Here is a 23,448-nt window from a genome sequence, read left to right on the forward strand (position 1 = left end):
TGGGTGTGTGTGTGAGAGGTAGAAGGGGTGGAAGTGCTGGGCATGGCTTTAAGGCTGTGGTATCGGGTGTCACGGGGCAGGCAGCTTGTGGCCAGCCTTATTGTGTCGCTCTCTAGGCAACAAAATGGCCAGCCTTTTGTGCCCATCCAAGTTGCTCTGTAACACAGGAGGCTGGAGGGGTGGTTTGTTATTAGTGGTGAAGGAGACCAAGTCCTCTTTGTTAACCACTGATCATACTGCTCCAAGGGTCTTCTATGAAATACATTTGCCCCATAACATGCCCCATGTGTTTTTTATAAGAAGAATGGGACTGGATTTTCAGAAGCAGTACAAATATGCTCTCATGCCCCAAACTTTGAAGCATTGCCCTCTTGCATAGATATGGTAATAATAGATAAGGTAGGGGGGGTGGGCGCCATGCAGTTTTGGAGAGCGACAACTTCTGTGATAAAGTGATCCTCACCAAAGTACAGAGAGAAAGAGCTATGCTTACATCTTTGATGAACCCCTTTCGCTGAATGAATAAAATAATGTGAATATCTCTCATTCGAATCTTCTGCCTTTGTTTGGAGGGAATGTGCCCTCGAACATTACCGTCTTTGTCCTGCACACTGTCATGATGGCAGCATAGGTTGTTATTAAACCTGTGGGCTTGGAAGAGTTGGGCAGCACCTTGAGGCCTTTACTAAGCACTGCCAATGAGATGTCCTGACACATTAGTTGGAGGTGATGCTGTAATGCTATGCTACTGTCACCTGGGATATGACAGGATTTGCTTTACTACTGTCTTTGTTGGCCCCTTTATCCATGAAATGAAAGTAGGGAATAGAGAGAGGGGGGGGAGGGCGGGAGCATGCACAGCTGTGCTGGGAGAACATAAATTCCATGCCATTATGATCCGAGAGAGCCAGAAAGAAAGGGCTGTCCGACTAGAACTATACAGATGGTTTCTCTTTCTGCCAGAGTGACTGTCATACTTTGCCATGGCCCATTATTTTAATGAATAGGACCGTCAAGTACAGCCTGCCCCCCTCTCTCACTCACTGCTCTTGACAGAAGAAAAAGAGCCTGCAGTAAGGCCTGGGCTGCCATTTCATACTGATGCCTTTTTAAGCACTGAAATGGGGAAGACAAGAGATCAGCTAGTAGATTGGGTATCACAGGACGCAGAGTGACGTTTAAGCCTGAGCACCTCCATTTTAGGCCCCTGTGTCTGGTCTCGGGTGCAGTCGGAGAGACTAACAGACAGATAAGCCACTGCAGCAGCCTCAGTGATGTCACTAGTCACATGATCCCCACTTATGCCCAAGCAGTATACTGTTTAAGATCAATACACATGATTAAACAGAGGGAGGCTATACATGCATGATCAATAGAAACATACATGTGTTTGTGTGAGTGTGAATGTGTGTGTGGATGTTTATGTGTATTTATGTGTATTGAAGTGTGTGTGTGTGTGTGTGTGTGTGTGTGTGTGTGTGTGTGTGTGTGTGTGTGTGTGTGTGTGTGTGTGTGTGTGTGTGTGTGTGTGTGAGAGAGAGTGCGAGAGAGAAAGAGTAATATTTGTATGTGTCTGCGTTTGTGTGTATGTGTGTGTATGTATGTATACAGGTGTGTGTGTGTGTGTGTGTGTGTGTGTCTGTATGAGTGAGAGAGAAAGAAAGGGAGAGTGTAGTAATATTTATGTGGAAAAGTGTGAATGTGACTGTGTATGTATGTGTGTGTGTGTGTGTGTGTGTGTGTGTGTGTGTGAGTGAGAGAGAGAGATAGAGAGTAGTAGTATTTATATGTGTAAGTGTGTGGGGTTCTCCATGAAAGTATGTATTTTGCAGCAGATTAGTTCTTGTGTGTCAGGGCATTGTATTTATTTGCATACGCAGTGGGCGTGAGGTCTGACGGCCCTGCAGCATCAGCAGCTTAGTTTCACCGTGGAGAGCAGAGCAGGGTGTAGAGAGAGTGAGAGGGAGAGGGAGAGAGAGAGAGAGAGAGGGAGAGGAAGGGAGAGTAATTGAGTGAGAGAAAGAGAACAAATGGACCAGCATCACTTTGCTGGTGTATGACTTAATACTGTAAACTAGAGCTGCTCATGCAGTAAAGACCTTTTAATTATACAATAACTCACAGTCTGATAGGGTAAACTCAAGACCAATCCTTAAGATAAACCCAGCCTGGCTCCATATGAACTGAGAGGGGTCCAAAGGAATCCTTGCTATGTAGCTAATGTGGCTGGGTTATGATGCATTATAAATGCTATCGAGGTGAGGTGCCATGGAGCCTGGACCAGTAGAATCATATTTCACACATTGTGTGTGTCTTTGTGGGAGTGTGTGTGTGAGAGAGAGAGAGTGAGAGAGCTAGAGAGAGAGAGAGAGTGTGTGTGTGTGTGTGTGTGTGTGTGTGTGTGTGTGTGTGTGTGTGTGTGTGTGTGTGTGTGTGTGTGTGTGTCTGTTTGTCTGTCTGTCTGTCTGTCTGTCTGTGTGTGTCTGTGCGTGTGTGAGTGTGTGTGTAATTCACATAAATCAGCAGCTCAGGTAGGTTCTAAGCATATAGTGTGACACATAAACACACACACACACACACACACACACACACACACACACACACACACACACACAAACACACACACACACACACACACACACACACACACACACACACACACATAATATAGATTTCTGCCCTCACACAGTCATGCATGCGTGACTCGAAAAACACAAACACACAGATATTGATGAAAACATATAACCTCAATGACACGTATACACACTCACACTTTCTGCCTCTATCTCTATCTCTTACTTAGAGAATACAAAATCACACAAACCTCACACTGTCACACACACACTTGCATAAACACACACATACACACACAAACATACTTGCACATCCCTCTTTTAGCCCTCTGTAATGGCAGCAGCTCATCCAATTTCCTTACCCCCATATGGAGTATGATGATAGCCTTTCAGTCATGCATTGTAATTACTCAGTGGGATATGCATGCATTTTACTGCAGTCATTCATCCCCTCTGCCAAACAACTGCAGTGAGAGCCTCCAGACTCAAGACAAGCCCCGAGTCACAGAGCAAGAACACTCCACATATGCGTCTTCACCAATCCCACATAGCCAGAGAAATTAGCTAGCCTCCATGACTAGCTCTATTCTATTTTAACTATTCTAGATATGAGTTTTCAGCTCATCCCGTAGCTTATAAGTTGTGAGGAAATAAGAGCTATTGTTGGGTCCTATTGTACTGGAAATTGTCTGTAGTCTGCTTTCATTGGCTCATGCAGTGACCTTTACATGTCTTCTTCATAAAGCTCACACCCAGCCCTGGTGTGCTCCCTCCCTCTCTCTCTCTCTAACTCTCTCTCTCTTTCTTTCTCTCTCTCTCTCGTCTACTTTTCATTGAGGTCACAAAGCAGGCTGCTAAGCTGTAGAGGAACCCGCTTTCCATGTAGGTCAGTATACTGTGGCACAGATTCAGCTGTGCAAGGCAAGGTGAGCGCACCCGAGAGAGCGCCCAGCGCAGGTACGTCCAGTGTTAAAGGGCGACTTACTTCTGAGGCTAGTTTTATGCAACCGGCCCCAGAAGTGCTCTGCTCTGCTGTTCAGCAGCTCTGCCCGCCCTCTAGTAATGATTCTCCCCTCGTCGCTATCTCAGTGTGGGTAAACACTTTGAAATGGCCCCCTGAGGAGCCTGAGTGGCATTCCCCCCCATCCCCCCAACACACTCACACAAACACACACACACCCACACACCCACACACCCACACACCCACACACACACACACATACACACATACACACACACACACACACACTCTCTCTCCTCCATCACCAGAGATTTCATCCCTTCTCAATGAGCCGCCGGTGATCCAGGCCCCGGTTCGCCCACGTCGCTCATGGATTTTTCATTGGTCTATCCTCAGGGGTAAAAAAAAGAAAATCTGCAGGTTTTCCCCCTTAATTCTCCTAGGACCGCATTCACGAGGAAACATACGCCCATCATCAGTCCCACCTTGTGACACATTAGCCCCATCACGCTACTGAGGTACTTAGCGACACACGCCCTTGCGCACATAGTTTATTCTAAAGCAATGAGTGAAATATTATGGCAAGCCAGACTTTTCTAAGTTTAATATTGAACAGGCTAAATTATGCATGTGTTCCAGTGGCAGCGCTTCATTGCTCAATTAATCAGAACCTGTGAAGTGTCAGAGACGCTCTGGAGTCTCAGCCATCGCTATACTGCTGTACAAGGAATGAGAAGACATGACAGAAGTAAAGCAATAAGGGCTGTAATTGTCCCTATTTCATCTTGCAGCGTCATGGCGTCCGCAGTGCACCTGTGAGAGAGGGGGATGAGGAGTGGACACTTTCAGAGAGGCTTATGCAACTCATCTATCTCTGGAGTTAAAACCTGAGAGGATGAAGAAATGTGATTTATTGCTGTGCTCAATCGAATCGTTCAGGTTTTCTGGACTGGATCCACATCATTTATCTAGGAAATTTGATTGCACTTACTTTCTTTCTCTCTCTCCCTCGCTTTCACTCTCTCTCCCTCCTCTCCTCTCTTTTTCTCTATCATCAGTCCTGTCCTTGCCCTAGAATAATATTCTTGGGTATACCCGTATGCTTTAATATTGAGTCTCCTCAGTCTTTTCTGACAGTGACAGTGTACTGTAACAGCATCCAGTTTTGATCTCTACAACTGTTCTACTCTCCCAGACAGATTTGACAGATTGAACATGGTGGTTCACATGGAGGCTAACTCAATACATTCTGACCTCATTTTATACTTGTTTATACTCATCTCCAATATAATCCACATATATAACAGCTGGAACGAAAACAGACATCTCTGAGAAAGAAAACAAAAATCATCAGACAACTGTGTGTGGTAAAGGAGTAGAGATTTTTCTCCTGTGTGTCTGGAAGGTCTGGAACTGCAGTGCCTAGCAGCATCATTCACCCTCACCCAGCTCAGTGTCAGTGGGGCTGACTGTTGTGGCCTCAGCCTTGAGCAGGGCTGGGTGGAAGGGACATGTTCCTGCATGATTAGATTACCCCCCCCCCCCCCCCCCCCCGGCTCTATTTCCTCATGGAGCGGGCCAGGTGACAGTCGCCCGCCCGCCATGTCTCCATCAGGTGACACGAGGAAGTTAACATCTGCCACTCATTTGTCAACTAGACAGCAGTCCCCTGTGGCACAGGTTAGTGTCTCCGGTTCAGATGCCATGAATGTAATTATTTGTTCTGGAAAGGCAAACATTAAGGGTGCAGAAGCGATTTGTGTCTTCTTTCAACAATAAAGTAGCATGCTGACAAGATTAAATCAAGGGATGGGACTCCACCCGGTGTTTGTTTGAGTGCGAGTGTGTGTGCATGTGCGCATGAAAGAGTGGTAACTTGATTGCATTGCTTCGGACAACGTTCCCCATAGCCCATCCGTCATTCCCTCCCTTGGTCTGTCCGGGTGTTGGGCGGATTGGGGGTGAGCACGCGATGAGACGGTGACTCAACGGTCAGCCACTTGTCAGATATGAGAAGGTGAAAAGCACAGAGAGGGTTTCCAGCCCACGGGAAGAGATGGCTTTATCGATCGACACCCCCTCCCCTGTTCTCTCTCTCTTTCTTTCTCTTTCACACACACACTCACACTCAGGAAAGCTTGGTGTGATTTAGAATATGAGGACAGTATATCTGTCTCCAGTAACCCCCCCGCACTCATGACAGAGTGCTGTTGGAAAATGTCAGGGATGCCAATGTTGTAGGTTTTTCAGGATGTAGCACGTTCTCTGCCTTTCACAGCGATGAAGAAAATAACTGATTGCTGTTGCTCTGGCAGCTTTGGCTGTGTGGGAAGTGGGCCTTAGTGGATTTACCGTTATGGTTGGTTCCAGTGCAGTGCAGTGCAGTGCCGTCAGTGGTAATAGTGCTAGGCCATGCAGCAGGGTGATGTTAATCCTGCCATCAAGGTCAACTGCCAAGCCCTCTCACCTTGAATTCCCAATCCACTCTCCTTGACTTGCCTAGATGGCCATGTGAGATGGGGTTGGCACAGTCCCATCACAACCCAAAGGTCAGAGAAGTCACATGACCCATGTTGAAAGTTAAGTAAGTCTGCGTCACTTCACCTTGATCTGTCCACTGCATGGGTGGACTGTCATTTGTATACTAATACCCTTAATTGCTCTTTGTGGGTGCAGTGTTTGTCTTTGCAGCTGTGTTCCAGTGTAACATCTGCTCAGCTAAAATCAGGTCACTGTCACCGGGTCACAACAGGGGGGGTCGGCCTGACCGATTAAGATAAGGATAGGTCCGCTGTCGCCCACAGTCAGAGAGCCGGTCTCTCAGGGGCCAATTATATGAGTGAACAGCTCCGATTGCCCCCACCCCAACCCCACTCCCTCTCCCCCTGGGGGTTGTAATGGTGTCATAATGTGGATGCCGGAGGCGGGAGGAGAGAGGAGGACCTGCAGCACATGTACACAAACACCTCCGTCTCGGTGCGGAACAGGGCTTGTTTTTTTTCATATATGTCGCTGAGCAAGCATATTTGCCCTCGCCCCTTTTAGCAGCTTCAGTGAACTATTGATTGACTGTGCTGTTGTTCTCTCTGCTCCTCACAAAAGCAGGCGTCTAGTGCTGGACCCTGGGGTCTGTGGGAGCAGATTCAATGACAGGGAAGATAGGACAGGGAATAGTTTATGTTCATTCATTAGTTCAGCTTTAGCCTTTTTTTTAGGGGGTGTAGTCGAGAGATCGCTGTTTTTCCTGCAGTGGCTCCTTTGGGGATTTTTTGTGCGTTTGTGAGGAAATGATGTGTGTATGTGTGTATGACTGAGGGTTTGACAGGAGGTTTGGGAATAGAGAGAAATAGAAAACCTAGAAAAGGACAGATGAGGAAAAAGTGGAGCAGGTAAAAGAGGGAAGCGGAGAAGAGATGAAATCTACAGCAGTAAAGTGTGTTCCAAGGGTATACTCGGATGGAGACATATTGTAGGCTGGGGAATGCTTCAGGTAAGTTGCTGCAGTTGGAAAATAGGAGGGAATCTGTGATAATTGGAGAGTGTGATCTTTACTGTGCTTCCCCTGAAGAGGCTGTTGGTTTTGTTGAATGCAGAAGCTGACAGAGGAGCTAGTCGAACTGCCCTCTATCACCTCTATTCCCCACACCTCCGTCTGTTTCTGTGTCTCCCAGGAGATGCTGCTCCACATCTCCCTTTTCCCTCCTCCCTATTCTTTCGCTCTTCCTCTTTCCCTCTCTCCCTCTCCCTCCAGCGGAAGGGCCAGTAGCAATGATGTGGAAATGTGGGATGATGTTTTTCCAACCATTTTGTTTTCTTCGAGTGCAGTTCAGACTTGGCCTACATTTTAGTGACTTCACTCCAATCGAATGGAGTACAGAGTGCAGCCTGAGTCACTGTCCTGGATAGAGTCGAATGTTGGCAGAGCTTATGTTGTCTTTTTTCCTCAAAAATGATCTCACTTTACTCTCCGTAGGGCTCGTCACCCACACTCTATTCATAAGTTGGCATAGCACAGCTAAATAGGTAGTGTTCTCTTTCACCCTCTACAGCTGTCTGCTTTCTTTGTTTCTCTAGCTCTTCCTTTCTCCTCTTTTCCTCTCTCTCAATCTGTCTCTCTCCCCTACTTTTCCTCTCCCACACTCTTGCAGGGCAGAATTATGAGTGCTCATTGGAATTCACTCTACGGTTCTGGGTTCTGTAGGAAGTGAATGTTACCTTGGGTTATAAATGGCCACGGTCCATAGGACCTGTCTAGTTGAGGCCTGTTCCCTGTCATGTATGCTTAATTATGATGTTAAAAATATATGCCCACTTGAATTTGAGAAGCACCTCAACCAGCACAGCATAATGAGTCTGAGTTAGCTAAGCCAGCACGTTTAATGTGAGAATTTAAAGAACTTTGGAAATCAATTGGAGGTAATTAGTGGAGTCTAATGAGTCTAATGTAAGTGCTTTATCTCCTCTTAAACAAGCCACATGGGAGGTCAAATGGGTTTTGCTGAGGCATCACTTTCTAATTATTTTTGTTTGGGTGGGTGGGTGTTGACCCCCCATGATCATGTTTAATTTACGTCCTTGTGGTGTTTTAGGATGTACCGAAGACCAACCAGAGTTTTTGTTTACCTTTAATGCACAGGGTAACGGCTCAGGAAAGGATATTTTAGGAACAACAGAAACAATGCACTATGGCACTGAGTACACCCAGGTGAGTCTGATTTCAGACGGATCTGATTTTAGCTCTGTGACCAGTGGCTGCATTGTTCTGTGAAACTCCCTCTTTGCACTAGTAGGGGCTAAAATAGCAAGGCTTCAAAAATCAATAGCCAACTCAAGCCACATATCCCCAGAGGACCAAGTCATTCCATCAGTCTTAGACAGCCTCCCACAGACATCACAGTCTCTAAAATGCATACTGGCAGAGACTGGCCATTTTATCACTGCAAGCCGAGACTGGAGACATATTCTGTCAGAACCTACTGGGTGTTCAGTCCAGAAGCGGAGGCTTTGAAGATTAAGCCAGGCGAGAGGACTTTGTTGTGCAGAACAAACAGCGTCAGGACGGGTGCATCTACGGACTGGGATTAGGAGACAGAGAGATAAAACTCTGGTGTGGCAGAGCCACCGTCTTAGTGTCTGGTCCAACGCTCTGATGATGCTTGTTATCTACTGCATGCTCAGGGAGAATTGAGAGATCTGGTCCCGGTTCTCAGAGGGTGTCTAAAATACCCATTTACTCAGCTAATCACTACCTTCTGTATCTTATGATGTGCTAAAGGATGTTAGTTAAAGATTACATTAGCTTAACGGTTAATTATGTCCCAGTTGCTGATGTTAACTTGATGTGTTTTGCTTCAATCCAACACTCATCCATGGAGTCTAAAAAAAGCTATTACATGTACTGCATCTACAGTATATCCAATCTACAAAAAAACACAACCCCTCTTTTCCTAGTCTGAAGATAGATGGATGAAGTTACAGCAGTGTCCCAGTGACCTTGCCTTGAGGTTGGGTGACCATAACGCAGCTGCATTGAGTCATACCTTACCACTCGGACTGTTCTTCACATTGTGTTAGTAGCTTCCCTGGTGAAGCAGTGGGTTTCAGTGCAGTGTGGCAGCTGTTATACTGTCCCACCCCTCCATGTCTCCCCTTCCCCCGACAACCGTAGCTACAGAGAGCCAGAAAACACACTGCAATCACCAATTAGACATTCATTAAAAAATGAAGCGGTCTTTAAGCCTTCTTATGTGAGGCCAAACACTATCTTACTTTATGTAATCAACAAGAGGTAGTGTGAGTGTGCTTCTGTGTATGTGTGTGTGAGAGAGAGTGAGTGTGTACGTATATGTTTGTGTGTGCGTGTGTGTGTGTGTATATGTGTGTATGTGTGTGTGTGTGTGTGATAGAGAGATAAACTCTTTGTGTATGTCTATGAGTGTGCGTGTGTGTGTGTGTGCGTGTGTGTGTGTGTGTGTGTGTGTGTGTGTGTGTGTGTGTGTGTGTGTGTGTGTGTGTGTGTGTGTGTGTGTGTGTGTGTGTGTGTGTGTGTGTGTGTGTGTAGGTGTGTGTGAGTGAGAGAAGGCTGGTGGTTGAGCTGGGGTGCTATTTTGACAGTGCAGTGTAGTAGGGACTCGGGACTCTGGTAGCTGGGTATGAGGACGTTGGTTAGAGGTGCTCAGCTCTGGGTAGAACACCCTTGAATGGGAATGTGCACTTCAGTCCGCCACTACAACTCTGCAATTGGGCCATCTCTGTGCAAGGCAGGATAAAGCCACTGAGCTCCCTTCAGTCCTTGCTTCCTTGCTTGCTTGTGCTTAAAAGCTGAATGCAAATGTGGAGTGTGGAATGCACACTCAAGTTTTAACTTCCTCAATTTACTGTCCTTTAAGCTTCCCTCAAAGCAACACAATGGTGAGTTTACTGCCACAGTGCTTTTCTCCGCAATTACTTGGGCTTTGATCACCATCAAATGTAACTGTTGCTCACAGGCCGTCCAGACCCCTCGCCCACATGTTGTGCCAATGGCCCTCAGCAGAATGGGGGAACGTGGACATCATTAGTGTAATAGCGATTATCCTGATGTTGCCCAGCATTAGAGCTAAAGAGCTAAGCAGTCTTCTGCATGCTTCGGCATTCTGGTGTTCATTATGTCCAGGTCCAAATGGAGACAGATGGGAACTATGAATAGAAGCACAGAGAGGAAGTTCACCCTGCTCAATGGGAGTGAGTGAATGGCTTAGGTTGAGGAGAGAGAGATAGAGAGGGAGGGAGGGAGGGAGAGGGGGAGAGAGAGATAGAGAGAGAAAGGGAGAGAGGAAGGGAGGGAAGGAGAGGGAGAGAGAGACCCCAGATACTTCCACGGCTCATATTTTATGAAGCAGAATTATTATTGACAGGTGGTTGGGCCTTTCACAATTGGCAAAGCCTCCACTCCCCTCTACCCTCGTATTCATTCTCCCTTCCTCTATCGGCTATTATCTATCCTACCCTTTCGACCTATTTCCATGTCTCCCCTACTTCTTTATCAGTCTTTCTTTCATTCTATTTTATTTCCTCCTTGCCTTTTTTCTCTCTGTCCCTGCCTTTCCTCCCCCCTTCACCTCTGCCCTGTTTCATCTCTGGCTCTCCCCCTCCCTGTCCTGCTGGGTGGCTGAGGTAGGGTGTTCCATATGCTCCCCCCTGTTAGACCAGGTGGCCATCGGCGGGTGGACCTGGTGTCCTCAGGTCTGGACAAGCACTCAGCCGCCATGAAGCTTGCTGTTTTGTCATCGTCACTACAGAGAGGGAGAGGGAGAGAGAGAGGGAAGGAGGGAGGGAGGAAGGGAGGAAGGGAGGAAGGGAGACCGGAAGTCAATTTAATGTAGTCTTGGAGAGGTTGCACAAAAAAACGTCACCCAGTAATATATGTTTTTATATTATAGGTGTGTAAAAAAAAGCTGGAGTGTAAAGTTACGTTTGCACTCAGAATTACTCTGTATCGAGAGATGGAAGTGTTTCAGAGCTCTGTGAATTCTAGTCATGTGACTGTGTTTACTAGTGCATCACATGGAAGGGAATATAGACACTGTATTAATAGGAAAATTGCATCTGTCACACTTTGTGTTTGTCACTGTAAATAATGCCGGCTCTGATATTGCTCCATGTTAGTGTACATCTTGTATTTTGTAACATTTATTACATTATGAGTTCTATCAAACACAGAGAAAGCGTCTGGTCAGCAGTTTCTCTGCCTGCCCAGCGTTGGGCTGGGAGTGTGCCCTGTGTAAATAAGAGTGTCAGGCTGGAGCTACAGTGATAAACTGCGAGCGCTACGGAGGTTAGCTGAGTGCGCCCTGTGGCAACCGAGAAACATATACACACAAGCCAGCAGATTATGTGACAAGGTTGCAAATTTTTATAAACGAGTAAAAGAATCCCCCAGATGGATGTGTTGAGGATGTCAGGGGAAACGTGCCGGGACTGGTAAGAGGGTGGAGGTGGCAGTGTGTGGACGCGTGCCAGCCCATTGACAGCCATCCGCCAGTGGCAGGCTGCAACCTCTGCAAGTCAACCACAGGCACTAGACAAAAAAATGTGATACAGAAGAACAGCCCTTCCTCTATTTCTCTCTCTCTCTCTCCCTCTCTCCCTCTCTCCCTTTCTCTCTCTTTCTCCATGAAGGTGACATTAGGATTCGATAGAAGCAGAAAAGTAGAGGATTCCAGTCTAAGCCTGAATGAGATTTCAAGATGATTGCCATTTTAAATGCGATTTGACAGGATCTAGAAGCATCTAGCAAATTGTGTTATGTAAATCAGCACCATTGGATTTACTTGTGAGGACCACACACTGAAAAGTGTTTCATGTCAACGCAAATTAGTGATAAGCATATTGGAATTGAGTCATTGTTGTCATTGTCATTGTTGAGGTGTGATGACTCATGGGTCTGGAAACAAAAGCAATCATGACATAAAGCTGTTTCCATCTGGGTAGACTGTTTATCAGACTGTGTGGAAAGCAGATGAAACTTTCATTTTCAGTAACTCAGCGACTCAGTGAAATTCTACCCCAAAGAACACCTTGAATGCCCTTACAGAACACAGCAGAGTCTCTATCTCCCCCCCCTGCAATTTGGTGAAGGCATCAGCATTTCCATTGATGGGAGGAGAGGAGAAGAAAAAAAAAACTGCCAGCCTTTTTAACTGCTTCTGGGCGTCTGTGATTGCCTTTCCCTGTTCAAGGAAGCTGAACAGAAAGAGCGAAAACTGCTGCTTAAATTGACCAAACCACTCAACAGATATTTTAAGAACGCAATAGTTAGCCGTCTGCCAAAATAGCATGAGCATAAAACACTTCCTTTCTCCTTTTCCTTTCAGACTCAGATTATGAGACGTCAGGGTCTTTGGCCTCACCTCAGGATCCAGTCACCCTGGCAACACCCTCTCACTTGCTGGCCGGCTTCATGATGTTGGAGGAGGATTCGCTTGTCCAATCAGATGGCTCTAGTCCTTTGACGAACACAAAAGAGCAGCCGGCGTTCGCCTCCATCCTGACCCTGCTGGCCAGCACGGCCCATCGCCCCCAGAACCTCCTCCAGCCCAGAAAGCCCCCGGGGAGCCGCAGCAGGAGCGGGAATAGAACCGCCCAGTGGCGCGCCGACGACCTGATAGAACGAGCTGAGCCGTCCTTCACATCTTCCTCCTCCTCCTCCTCCTCAATCCTGGGGCCGATCGGCAACTACTCCTTTGGCTCAGGTTTGACCTCCACCCTCAGCATGCCACTGAGTAGCATGCCCCCGACTCAGTCTGAGCCCGTGCCTCAATCCATAACTCCATCCCCATCCTCAGACATCTCTTTCACTGCAAACGAGCCTGTGACAAAATTGCACGTTTCGTCACTCTGGCCATTAAAGTCATTACAGCTGTCACCATCATTACCACCATTAGCGAAATCACAGCCGTCAGAGGCAGCATCATTCCCAGCACATGATAATTTACCCCAATTTGTTTCTCCTCCTCAGAGGCTCACTCTCCAGAGCATTTCACATTTCACCCCTGCAAGAAGCACTGATGTCAGATCAGTGAGACCGAACACAGCTACAGCCTCGACATCTCTTTCTCTCCAGTCTATTACAAACAGCTCACCCATTGTTGTGAAAACCAAAGGAAGGGTTCATGCATCTGTGAATACCTCTCCCCAAAGAGCTTTCACAAATGAGGTGTCTGTTTCTTCCTTGTACACAGTGTTAGGTAAAACCAGTTCATTTTACTCTTCAAAAAGAGACAATAATTACTCATCAGGGGAAAGGAATAACACAGAACTTGCATATGAGGCACATGCACCACCTGAAATATCTACTGCAATGCGTAATACTCCTTCAACCCTACTTGTGCTTTCAGTTGACCCTTCTGAATTACTTGGCAGTGCTGGCAAAAAAACATTGACGAGTCCAGCTGAACATACTGGATATTCAACCTTTCATTCAGAACCCCTTGTCCAGCAAACCCTCACTGTGCATGCTGATGGTCTGATCCATAGTTCTAGCACTGCCGGAGCTGCACATATTACAGTATCTAACAATTACAAGACATCAGTGCTAGTCCCTGCTTCTCTCGCAGTAGCTTTGTCTTCAAATGCAGGTTTGACCCGAGAGAGGCCTAAGCCATTGGCAACAGAAAGAGCTTCTTTTACTTTCTCAGCAAAGATCAGTGAGGGTGTTGGTAGTAGTGGCACTGAGCCAACAGCAGGCCCCGTTAAAGCTGGTAATTCAGTCCTAAACACACCGCCAAATGTCCAGCAATCAACTGGCGGTCAGACTCGTTTAAAAACATATGCCGATGCTGTATTTACATATTCATCATCCAGTGTAGGAAAACAACAAACGATAAACAGACAAATGACACATCCCTCAGTGTCTGAAAAGGTTTTATTCCAGAGTGCAAGGGCTAGACATGTGACACTGTCTGACAGTCCCAAGGGGACAACACCAGTTACTGCCTTTCACACAATAGCTGTCTCTACAAATACAGGGCATTCTTCTGTGATGATGGCTTCATCTCCATCCATTTCTTCCAATATAAAGCCAGACATGTTTAGAGAAGTTTCTAGAAGAGAGCTGCCAACACTATCAGCTTCTGTGGAGAATGTCTCGTCTTCAGGCTATATAACGGTTCATCCAGGTGAAAGGATCACTACAGATCACCCTGGCTCAAGTTCCGTCAGTTTTAATAGTGATCACAGAGGGGCTATTAAGGAGGTATTTTCCTCCAGTACACATGGGCAAACCAGCCTTGAAGCCCCCATTAACACTGATGTTAGTGTCTCTCATGAGTCAGAGACAGGGTTGGCTCTAGCCCCAGCTGGTGGCTTAGTGACCTCCCCTCTGACCTCCAACTCCACGGTGCCACTCCTCTCACCTTCCGCTCAAGATCACTTCCACCTAGGTGGAAGCAGCAGACCTCAGCAGACCTCCTCATCACTGCTTCAGAAGCTTACCTCACCCTTATTAGCCAACCAGAGTCATGTGTCCACTGGAACCACAGCACCAGATGGTTCCCTCGGGACAGTGTTCCACCGCCAGAGAACTGACACCACTGGGGGCTCGGCCAGCATGAGTCACCCCCCTGATGCTTCACTCATAGCTGTCACACTGTCAGAGATGGTAAATGTCACACCATTAACAGCACAGCTGGACTCTGATAGCTCTGACATGAAGACTGCTGATATCAGAGGCATGGTGGTGACCTCGGCTCACCTCGTATCTACCAGCTTAGCTAGCTCCATTTCCAAACTACCAATGCATAATCTTGCAGAAAAGGGCGCATCATCAAATCGTGGTGTGCTCAGTGCACTCGAAGATGTGGACTCCAAGAAGTCCTCAAATCACACAACACATAACCTGGGAGAGTCTAGACAGTCTTCGAACGGGAGCTATCCTGAAATGATCTCCCTCGCAACACTCTCCAGAAGATCTGAGGGATCCTCGCTCCCCGACAGCACCACTGTCTCTGCGCATTATGAAACGGAATCCTCACCAGGGTCCTCATCCAAATTGCCATCACTGCATGTGACAAGGCCTCTCCCTGCAGACACCACTGAGAAGGCCACTCATTCCTCCCCTTTCATTTTGCCCTCGTCCCCAACTCCCAGCAAGGCGCTGCAAGCATTTATGAGTCACGTCTCCTCGTCTGTAGATGAATGGAGGCGGGTCAGGAGTACCGCTGCTGTTGAGACGACACTGGCGATGATGGTAAATGCCTCTCAGGGGGGCTCTAGCTTAGCCAGGCCCGCTTATGTAACATTGCCTCTTCACAGCTCCCACACTGGGACAGAAAGAGGCAAGAGGTCTCCCTCATCAGTATCCCCTTTGGTATCCAGCAATGCAGAGAGATATGGAGACATAATCAATGTAATGGACTCTAACACGCTAGAGGACGCTGTAAGGTCAAAGGCATACACGTTCAAGGGAGATTCCAGCACGCTAACCACAAATCAGGCTTTGACCTATCATTCTGATGCTTCAGCTAGTTCCTCATACAGAGCTTCTCATTCACATGAGACATATACTGATGAACAAGCAGCAACATCTGAGCCCCCATCACAGCAGAAGTCATATGAGAGCAGTGTCAACTCTATGAACAACAATTCACTACATTTCAGAAGTATGTTTAAGCATTCAACGGCTTCACCTGACTTATCAAAAGACACCTTTACACTGAAAACTGATATTGAATATAGTGGTAGTGAATTAATGTTACCAAGGGTAACTGAGGGGCAAAATGTACCTCTGTCACTAACAAGACACATGTCTGCTCTTTTGTCTGAAAGTGAATTGCCATTAATAACTAATACCAACACTGTTGTGCAACCTGAGAAAAAACCTCAGGCAATGCTGCCCACGCTTACAGTGACTCAAGCCAAAAAACCTGAATCACATCTGCCACCAATAAGTTCAACAGAGGCAGGACCGACACAATCACCAGCAAACCACACCTTTACCTTGTTCGAACAAAGTCCTGAGAATGGCAGCAATGCTACTCCATTGCAACCTAAAACCAATACAAAAATGGATGCATCACTTAGTGATACTCTTCCTCCCTATGTCGGAATGATTGCAACTCGATTGCAAAATGCAACAAAATCATCTTCTAGAAGTACCCCATTTTCAGAGCCCTTTGTTACAGATGAGAAAACTGACTCTGGCTTAATTTCTGCAGGAGAGTGGTCTCTATCTTCCTTAGTGCGAGTCACCTCATCCCCAGTTCACATCAGCAGCCAGCAGCCCCAGGCTGGTTCCAGTAGGCCCTCTGGGGTAATGGCAGTGTCATCATTGCCATCATCACTGTCATCTGCGTATTATAACTCTACATTTCCAACGTCACTGATCGTATCACCACCATCATCATTATCATCATCCTCTTCCTCCTCATCATCATCACCACCAGCATCATCAGCATCAGTGCTATTGCCACTCCCCCTCTTATCCCAGTCACACCAGACTCCACGTCAGTCACCATCCTTGTCATCTCAATTGACACCACCACCAACATCATCATCATCATCATCATCATCATCATCATCATCATCATTGTCACCACCAGCATCATCATCACCATCAGTGCTATTGCCACTCTTCGCCACATCCCAGTCACACCAGACTCCACGTCAGTCACCATCCTTGTCATCTATATTGACACCACCACAATCATCATCTTCTTCATCATTGCCATCATCACTGTCATCTGCATATTATACCTCTACATTTCCAATGTCACTGATAGTATCACCACCATCATCATTATCATCATCCTCTTCCTCCTCATCATCATCACCACCAGCATCATCAGCATCAGTGCTATTGCCACTCCCCATCATATCCCAGTCACACCAGACTCCACGTCAGTCACCATCCTTGTCATCTATATTGACACCACCACAATCATCATCTTCTTCATTATCCTCATCATCATTGTCACCACCAGCATCATCATCACCATCAGTGCTATTGCCACTCTCCTCAACATCCCAGTCACACCAGACTCCACGTCAGTCACCATTCTTGTCATCTACATTAACACCAGCATCATCATCATCTTCATCATCATCATCTTCTTCTTCATCATCATCATCATCATCATCATCATCTTCTTCTTCTTCATCGTCATCATCACCACCAGTATCATCATCTTCTTCTTTTTTATCATCATCATCACCACCAGTATCATCATCATCATCATCTTCTTCTTCTTTATCGTCATCATCACCACCAGTATCATCATCATCATCATCATCTTCTTCTTCTTCATCGTCATCATCACCACCAGTATCATCATCACCATCAGTGCTATTGCCGTTCTCCCTCTTATCCCAGTCACTCCAAATGCAATCACCATCTTTTTCATCATCATCGCCAACACCACCCCCATTGTCATCATCATTAACTGCATCCCATTCATTATTGTCTTTATCATCATTGTCATCATCAGCATCCTCTCTTATGCCAGCGTCACTGTCATCAGGACCACCTCTGAGATCATCATTACCACCCACACTACTCATGTCTTCATCACTACTGCTGTTACCATCATCCTCTTCTGCATCAACACAATCTGCTTTCATATCCACAGCACTGTCTCCCACATCACCACCACCACAAACATTATCATCATCATCACCATCACAACCACCTTCATCTTTGTCATCATTACCATCATCATTAACTTTTTTCCCTACACGGGAGTTGTCCGGTGAAGCGTTAAACCGTACTTATCCTCTTGTGGAAATCAATGAGACTAATTTTCTTATTGCAGAGGAACCAGCAGTGGATGATTTGCTCACATCCAGTGAGGCTGGTGCTTTCTCTAGATGGAACGACTCCATTGCACCCCCCTCCCAGATGAAGATTACAGACTCACCGCCTCCATCTTCTGCCACGTCCTCCCAAACAGCATCAGCAACCCAGAAGACCTTACTCCAGCTCACCACCATGACCCCCACCACCATATCTCCAGCTACGACCACCACGACCACCACCACCACACTGCCTACAACCACCACTCAATCCACCACCACAGCAACAACAAGGCCCACTACAACAGAACCGACCACCACTACCACCACAACCACCGTGCCACCCAGGAGGTCACTCCCTGTGCGGCCACCGGCCCGCACCTTAACCATTCAACCCCCCAGGACTAGTCCACCCAGGATGACCACCACAGTCATCACCACGACCACCACTGCAGGGCCGCCACCACTCAAGTGTAACATCACCAATCGAATGTGGGTGAAAACAGGTAAAAATCAACACTGACGAGTAAAGACAAGAGAGCTTAAAGGGAGTATCACTCTTTCATCTGTTGAATAAAATGATCCGAGAGATAAAACTGCTGAACTCCATCACTTACTATTTAAATGTTGTCTTTAAACCATGACCAATTTCTTTATCCCACTCCCAGTTCTGTCCATTCACTTGAGGAGAAGTCGTCTGGACAGCGTGCTCAAGCAGAACCTTCCAAGGGGGTTGTCCCAGGCTTTGAGGAAGGCCCTGAACGACAGTGCTCTTCACGTTCAGGTCAGCTTGGAGCTCTTTCTTCTATGGATGCATTAACACACACACACACACACGGCATGCCTCTGTGCTTGGGGTAGGTCATGTCAGGTGCCTGTATTCTCGGCAGAGGGAGGGAGAAAAAGCACTGAGGGACAACATTCACACATCACAGGATAAGGCCACTTACTGTAGATACAGCATGTCTGCTTGGAGTGGAGCCTCTTGAAATGTGAAGAGGTGTACGGCACTGCGGCAGAAAATCGTATGTGACAGTAACTAGAATACTCAGTTAAGACACCAAAGCTCTGTAATTTTAGACTGTCCTTTCCCCAAAACCACCCCTATCTTCCTCTCTCTTTCTCTCTCTCTTCTCTTCAATTTTTTTCTTTCTGATCCTCTTTTCTTTGTGTTTTTCATATCTTCCTGTGCCTTAGTTCCTTTGTGGAGGGTTGAGAGGTCCCTAGCCATAAGGGATTGCGTTAATGTGCTGTAATTGACATGCAATGATAAATTGAGCCTTTGAATTAGTCAGTATTGAATTTGAAATAAATTAAGGTAATGATCTGTCAAATGGATTGTATGGCAAAGCAGTGTGGGGGAGGGAGTAGCAGCACTCCCCCCTCAGTGAGTGTGTCTGGGCACTCTCTGGCCAAGTATCACACAATCCCCCAAATTCAGTCTCCTAGACTGGGACACCATTTGGGCTCATGAAATACTCCCAGCCAGGGTGTCTGTCAGGCAGGTTTCAGCTTAAGGTTGATTGAGCCTTTGAGACATAACCTGTGGCTGTCTGTACCTTTCCCTCCTGGCAATCTAAACTCTTCCTCTTTGTTTTTCAACAATATATTATCTCCCTCTGTCTTTTCTCTCTCTCTCTCTCTTTCCCCCTCTCTAGTTGTCCACCTGTCTCTAGCTATGCAACTCTTTCCCTCTGCTCACCCATAAGCCTCTGTTTATCTAAATATTACTATACCTCTCTTGAGTTTGAGATGAGCGAGAAGAGTTATATATTTTTTCCTTTTTAAATACAAAGGTGAAAATTGTACCTGCTAAGGGCTGATATAATCAGAGAAGTCACATTTTGAAAACCCGGAATTAATATATTTTTCAAGGCAATCTTTTCTTATGTATTTTTTTTAAACCCAGTAGCTTAAAGGTGTGGCAGGTCTTGGCATCTGAATGAAATCCAATCCCTCAATAACACGGGTAAAGGAGAGCTCTGTGTCCACCGAGACACAGTAGACACAGTCATACAGGGCCAGTTCACATCGCACCACAACAAGGCCTGATTGTGGGGGGGAAATCCTGCCGAATTATACCCCCTACTCACACTGTGGCCTTTGGGTGCACTCAGCCACTGGGCTGTCCGTCAACATTGTCATTCTGTCCACACAATGGAATCGATCTGTTTCCCACACACATACATGCACACATACACATCCACACACACAATATGGGATTGTACTGTGCACACACCCTGAGCCAGTGGCTTGTTAGTGAGAGGCTGGACACACCCCTCTTCTCATGCCTGAAAGACGGACATATCTGCTATATTTCCCCCAGTCTTTACCTTTCTGTCCTTTTTGTCCTCCACCCCTCTCTCTCTCTCCCTTTCTCTCTGTGTCTTCTATAGCTCTCTCGATCCCTCTCTGTCTGCATTCTGGCTTTTCGCTCCAGTGTAGAATAACAGCATTGATATCCTGCCATGTGTCTGTGATTAAAGTCCTGATAGTGCTGTCTACCGGACTGCTGGAACTATTTGTCCAACTCAAGGAAATTGACTTTCTCAGTGGCACAAGCTTTGTATCAGAATGACAAGCTCGAATTGAAAAGTTGTTAACAGTCGAGTGAATAATACTTTTTGTCATTTGTGATATTGACAAATATATTTTCAGAAGATATGAAAACCATAAAAATGTCTAATCCCTGTAATTTTTCATGGAATTCAATTTCAATATGCTGTAATAACGTTTCTATTATTTATCACAAAATCCGAGATTGGTCCCCTGATATTGATGTAATTACATTAATGAAGGTCATGTATAATTTAACTGCAAGTCTGTGCTAACCGGTTGTAAGTTACTGTCTCTTCTGTGCTAAAGGTTGAGACCCTCTCTACAGTACCCAATGTGACTGTGTCGTACTTGGTGCTACGTGGGGACATGGTCTACACCCCGTCTGCCGTTGTGGAGGCACTGAGTGTGTATGGTGTGGAGCGTCTGATGGGGGACATCCGGCAGTTTGTGCCCTTAGTGCAGGCGGTGCCTATCCCAGCCATGCCCTGGAAACCCAGTCCAGCCATCTCACTGCTGCTCAGGACAGGTCAGGAGCTATATGTGTGTGTGTTTGTGTGTTCGTGTGTGTGTGCGTGTGTTTGTGTGTGTGTGTGTGTGCTTGCGCGTGCGCGTGTGTGTGTGTGTGTGTGTGTGTGTGTGTGTGTGTGTGTGTGTGTGTGTGTGTGTGTGTGTGTGTGTGTGTGTGTGTGTGTGTGTGTGTGGGGAGCTTTTGGCCACATAATTTTCAGACAAAGAGCTGATTAATCTGTTTTCCTAATCCTAATTTTAGCCCTTTTTATGTGTTTCTATGTAGAGTAGTTTCATATGGTTTTCTATTCATTTGACATACTACAGTTCAGGCCTAGGTAATCAGGTAATTTTCTTTTCTCATTGTCTTTAGCCTGCTTCTGTTAAAGAGCACCCTTTTTAAACCTTAATGCTCAAACAAACATCTAAACCCATAACATGTTTGGTTCCTGTTTGGACAGTCCTCCGGTTTGTGAATGCAGAAGATGACCTGCAGTCCTGCAGGTTCTCTCAGATGATGGAGCAGCGCCTGGAAAAGGCGTTTGAGGAGGCTGAAGCCAAAGTGCTTCACTCCCATAGCGCCCTGTCTGTGCAGGTACTGTGCCCTCTATCTCAGTCGATTTACAAGTCAAGTCAAGTCAAATTTATTTATGAAGCTCATTTAAAGACATCTCACGCTGACCAAAGTGCTGTACAATTAAATCACAATAAAATAAAATATCAAAACAGATAGAAAACAGAAACAAAACAATTAGATCACAAAAAAAATGAATAATTAAATAAAAAATCAAATAGCAAAAAACAGAAGCAACACACTCAACTAAGCATCTGTATACACATCAAAAGAACAGAAACACCTCTAACAGAGAGCAAATAAACAAATTATCAATATACAGTGTATGTCATTACCACACTCTAAAAACCATATCATGCTGCTGAAACTTGGTCTTGGCCTTGGTCACATAACTGAACACACAAAACGCAGACACCTCATATCTCCTGCAAAATTAAACTCTGCATTCAAAACTCAATTCTATTACGTATAGTGTACAACCCTACAGTTAACAATACAGTTGTATGAAGTGCCATATTTATATAGCCATTATGTTCATGGTTTTTAGCATTGAGCTGCTGAACGCTGTTTTTTCCATTACCATCCTTTATATAATGCCTGCTTACCTCTTCCACCATGTCTCTTGCTGGCTCAGCACCCTACCCTCTCCCACACATCTCCCGCCCTCTCCAGTCTTTCATTACACTTTTAAGGGTCTCCACTTGAATTATGCGGGGCATGTCCTGCAAGACATTTTACTCTCATGCAAAAGATGCAGTGATTTGCCAGGTTTGCAAAGGCCCTTACCTTTCAAAAACATCATGACCTCATGAGTTACAAATTGATGTCTCAGCTGCCACTGATTGACATCTGATGTCTGTTTATACTGTGGCTCTTCAAAGTGATTCAGTCAGTAACCTGCTGCAGACAGTTGTACAGTTGTTGCATCTTCATCCATTCTCATTCTGCTTTGTAGTCATGTCACTGCCGAGGCAAACAATAGAAGCCACGTATAATTGGCAGCTCATTATGCCCCCTTGGGTGCAACACTCATCGCTTTTGTAAATAAAATTTGCATCACAACCTCAGATAAAATTAAATTGTGTTCTGGGACTTAGTGCTTATGTTTTAATAAGGTAAGCAAATTTCAATCTATACTACTGCTTTGTTTAATGTCATCCCATGCAGACTGAATTCAAAGTTCAGTAGAGTATGTGAGCTTATCAGTGCTGGCTCTCTGGTGCTTTGAAACATTCAAAAAATTCTTCTCTCTTTTCTTTTCTTACTTTGTCTCTTTCTCTTTTCTCTTCATATGTCTATTTCTATGTGTGTCTCTCTCGTCTTGTCTCCTTTTATTTTCCTGATTTAGATCCTGAGTGCGTCCCAGTCTGCCGGTTCCCCTGCCGTCTCTCTGATATACGTGGTGTGGAATGGCAGTATGGCTCTGAATGGCACTATGGCCAGCAGCCTCCTGAGCCAGCTAACAGCTGAGTTGGTGGGATACTTCCTCTTCTACCCTCCCCTCATCACTGCAGAGCGTAAGCGTCATTGTCTTTTGGACGTCCTCATTTCTCTGTAAAGTTCCCACATAAGTTTCCTTCCTGCCTCATAGGCAGTGCCAGGTTTGATGTACTAATTAGAGGCTGAAACACAGCTCCACGATAGCTTTTACTTTCTAGAACATTCCACCCCTGCTTCTCCCCCCCAGAGCTTAAGCTCACTGACAGAAGCCTCTTTATTGGTTTGTTTTGGGTTCGGTTTGGATTGAACATCATCTGTCAAACTGTCTGAAGTTGGTTTTGTGTCAGATTCAAATGTCATGTTCAGGTTTAGGCTTAGTTATCTATTCCAGGTTGGGTCAGTTTGGACAAAGACAGGGCTCACGCTCTCTTCGCTGGTCTCATCTGTTGGAGTGTTACAGATACGAAGCACACTTCTGTTGAGCAAGTGGATTAGACAGACAGCATCTGCTGCATTATGTTGGGCTTTGAGCTGCCATTCAAGGCAGAGGGGGAATAGATATGGTT

General features: G+C 46.0%; 1 protein-coding gene across 2 annotated transcripts in view; it reads left to right on the forward strand.

Moving 5' to 3' along the window:
• kiaa1549lb (KIAA1549-like b) overlaps nt 1-23,448 on the forward strand; it is a 55,503-nt gene that overhangs the window by 7,280 nt on the left and 24,775 nt on the right. For both annotated transcript variants that reach the window (XM_080843330.1, XM_080843331.1), the window contains exons 2-6: nt 12,390-18,308; nt 18,471-18,586; nt 20,668-20,887; nt 21,330-21,463; nt 22,791-22,959. In XM_080843330.1, the coding sequence (XP_080699456.1) occupies nt 12,390-18,308; nt 18,471-18,586; nt 20,668-20,887; nt 21,330-21,463; nt 22,791-22,959 (6,558 nt within the window). The remainder of the gene's footprint in view (nt 1-12,389; nt 18,309-18,470; nt 18,587-20,667; nt 20,888-21,329; nt 21,464-22,790; nt 22,960-23,448) is intronic.

Source organism: Sprattus sprattus (genome assembly GCF_963457725.1).
Source record: "Sprattus sprattus genome assembly, chromosome: 8".
Classification (NCBI taxonomy): Eukaryota; Metazoa; Chordata; class Actinopteri; order Clupeiformes; family Clupeidae; genus Sprattus; species Sprattus sprattus.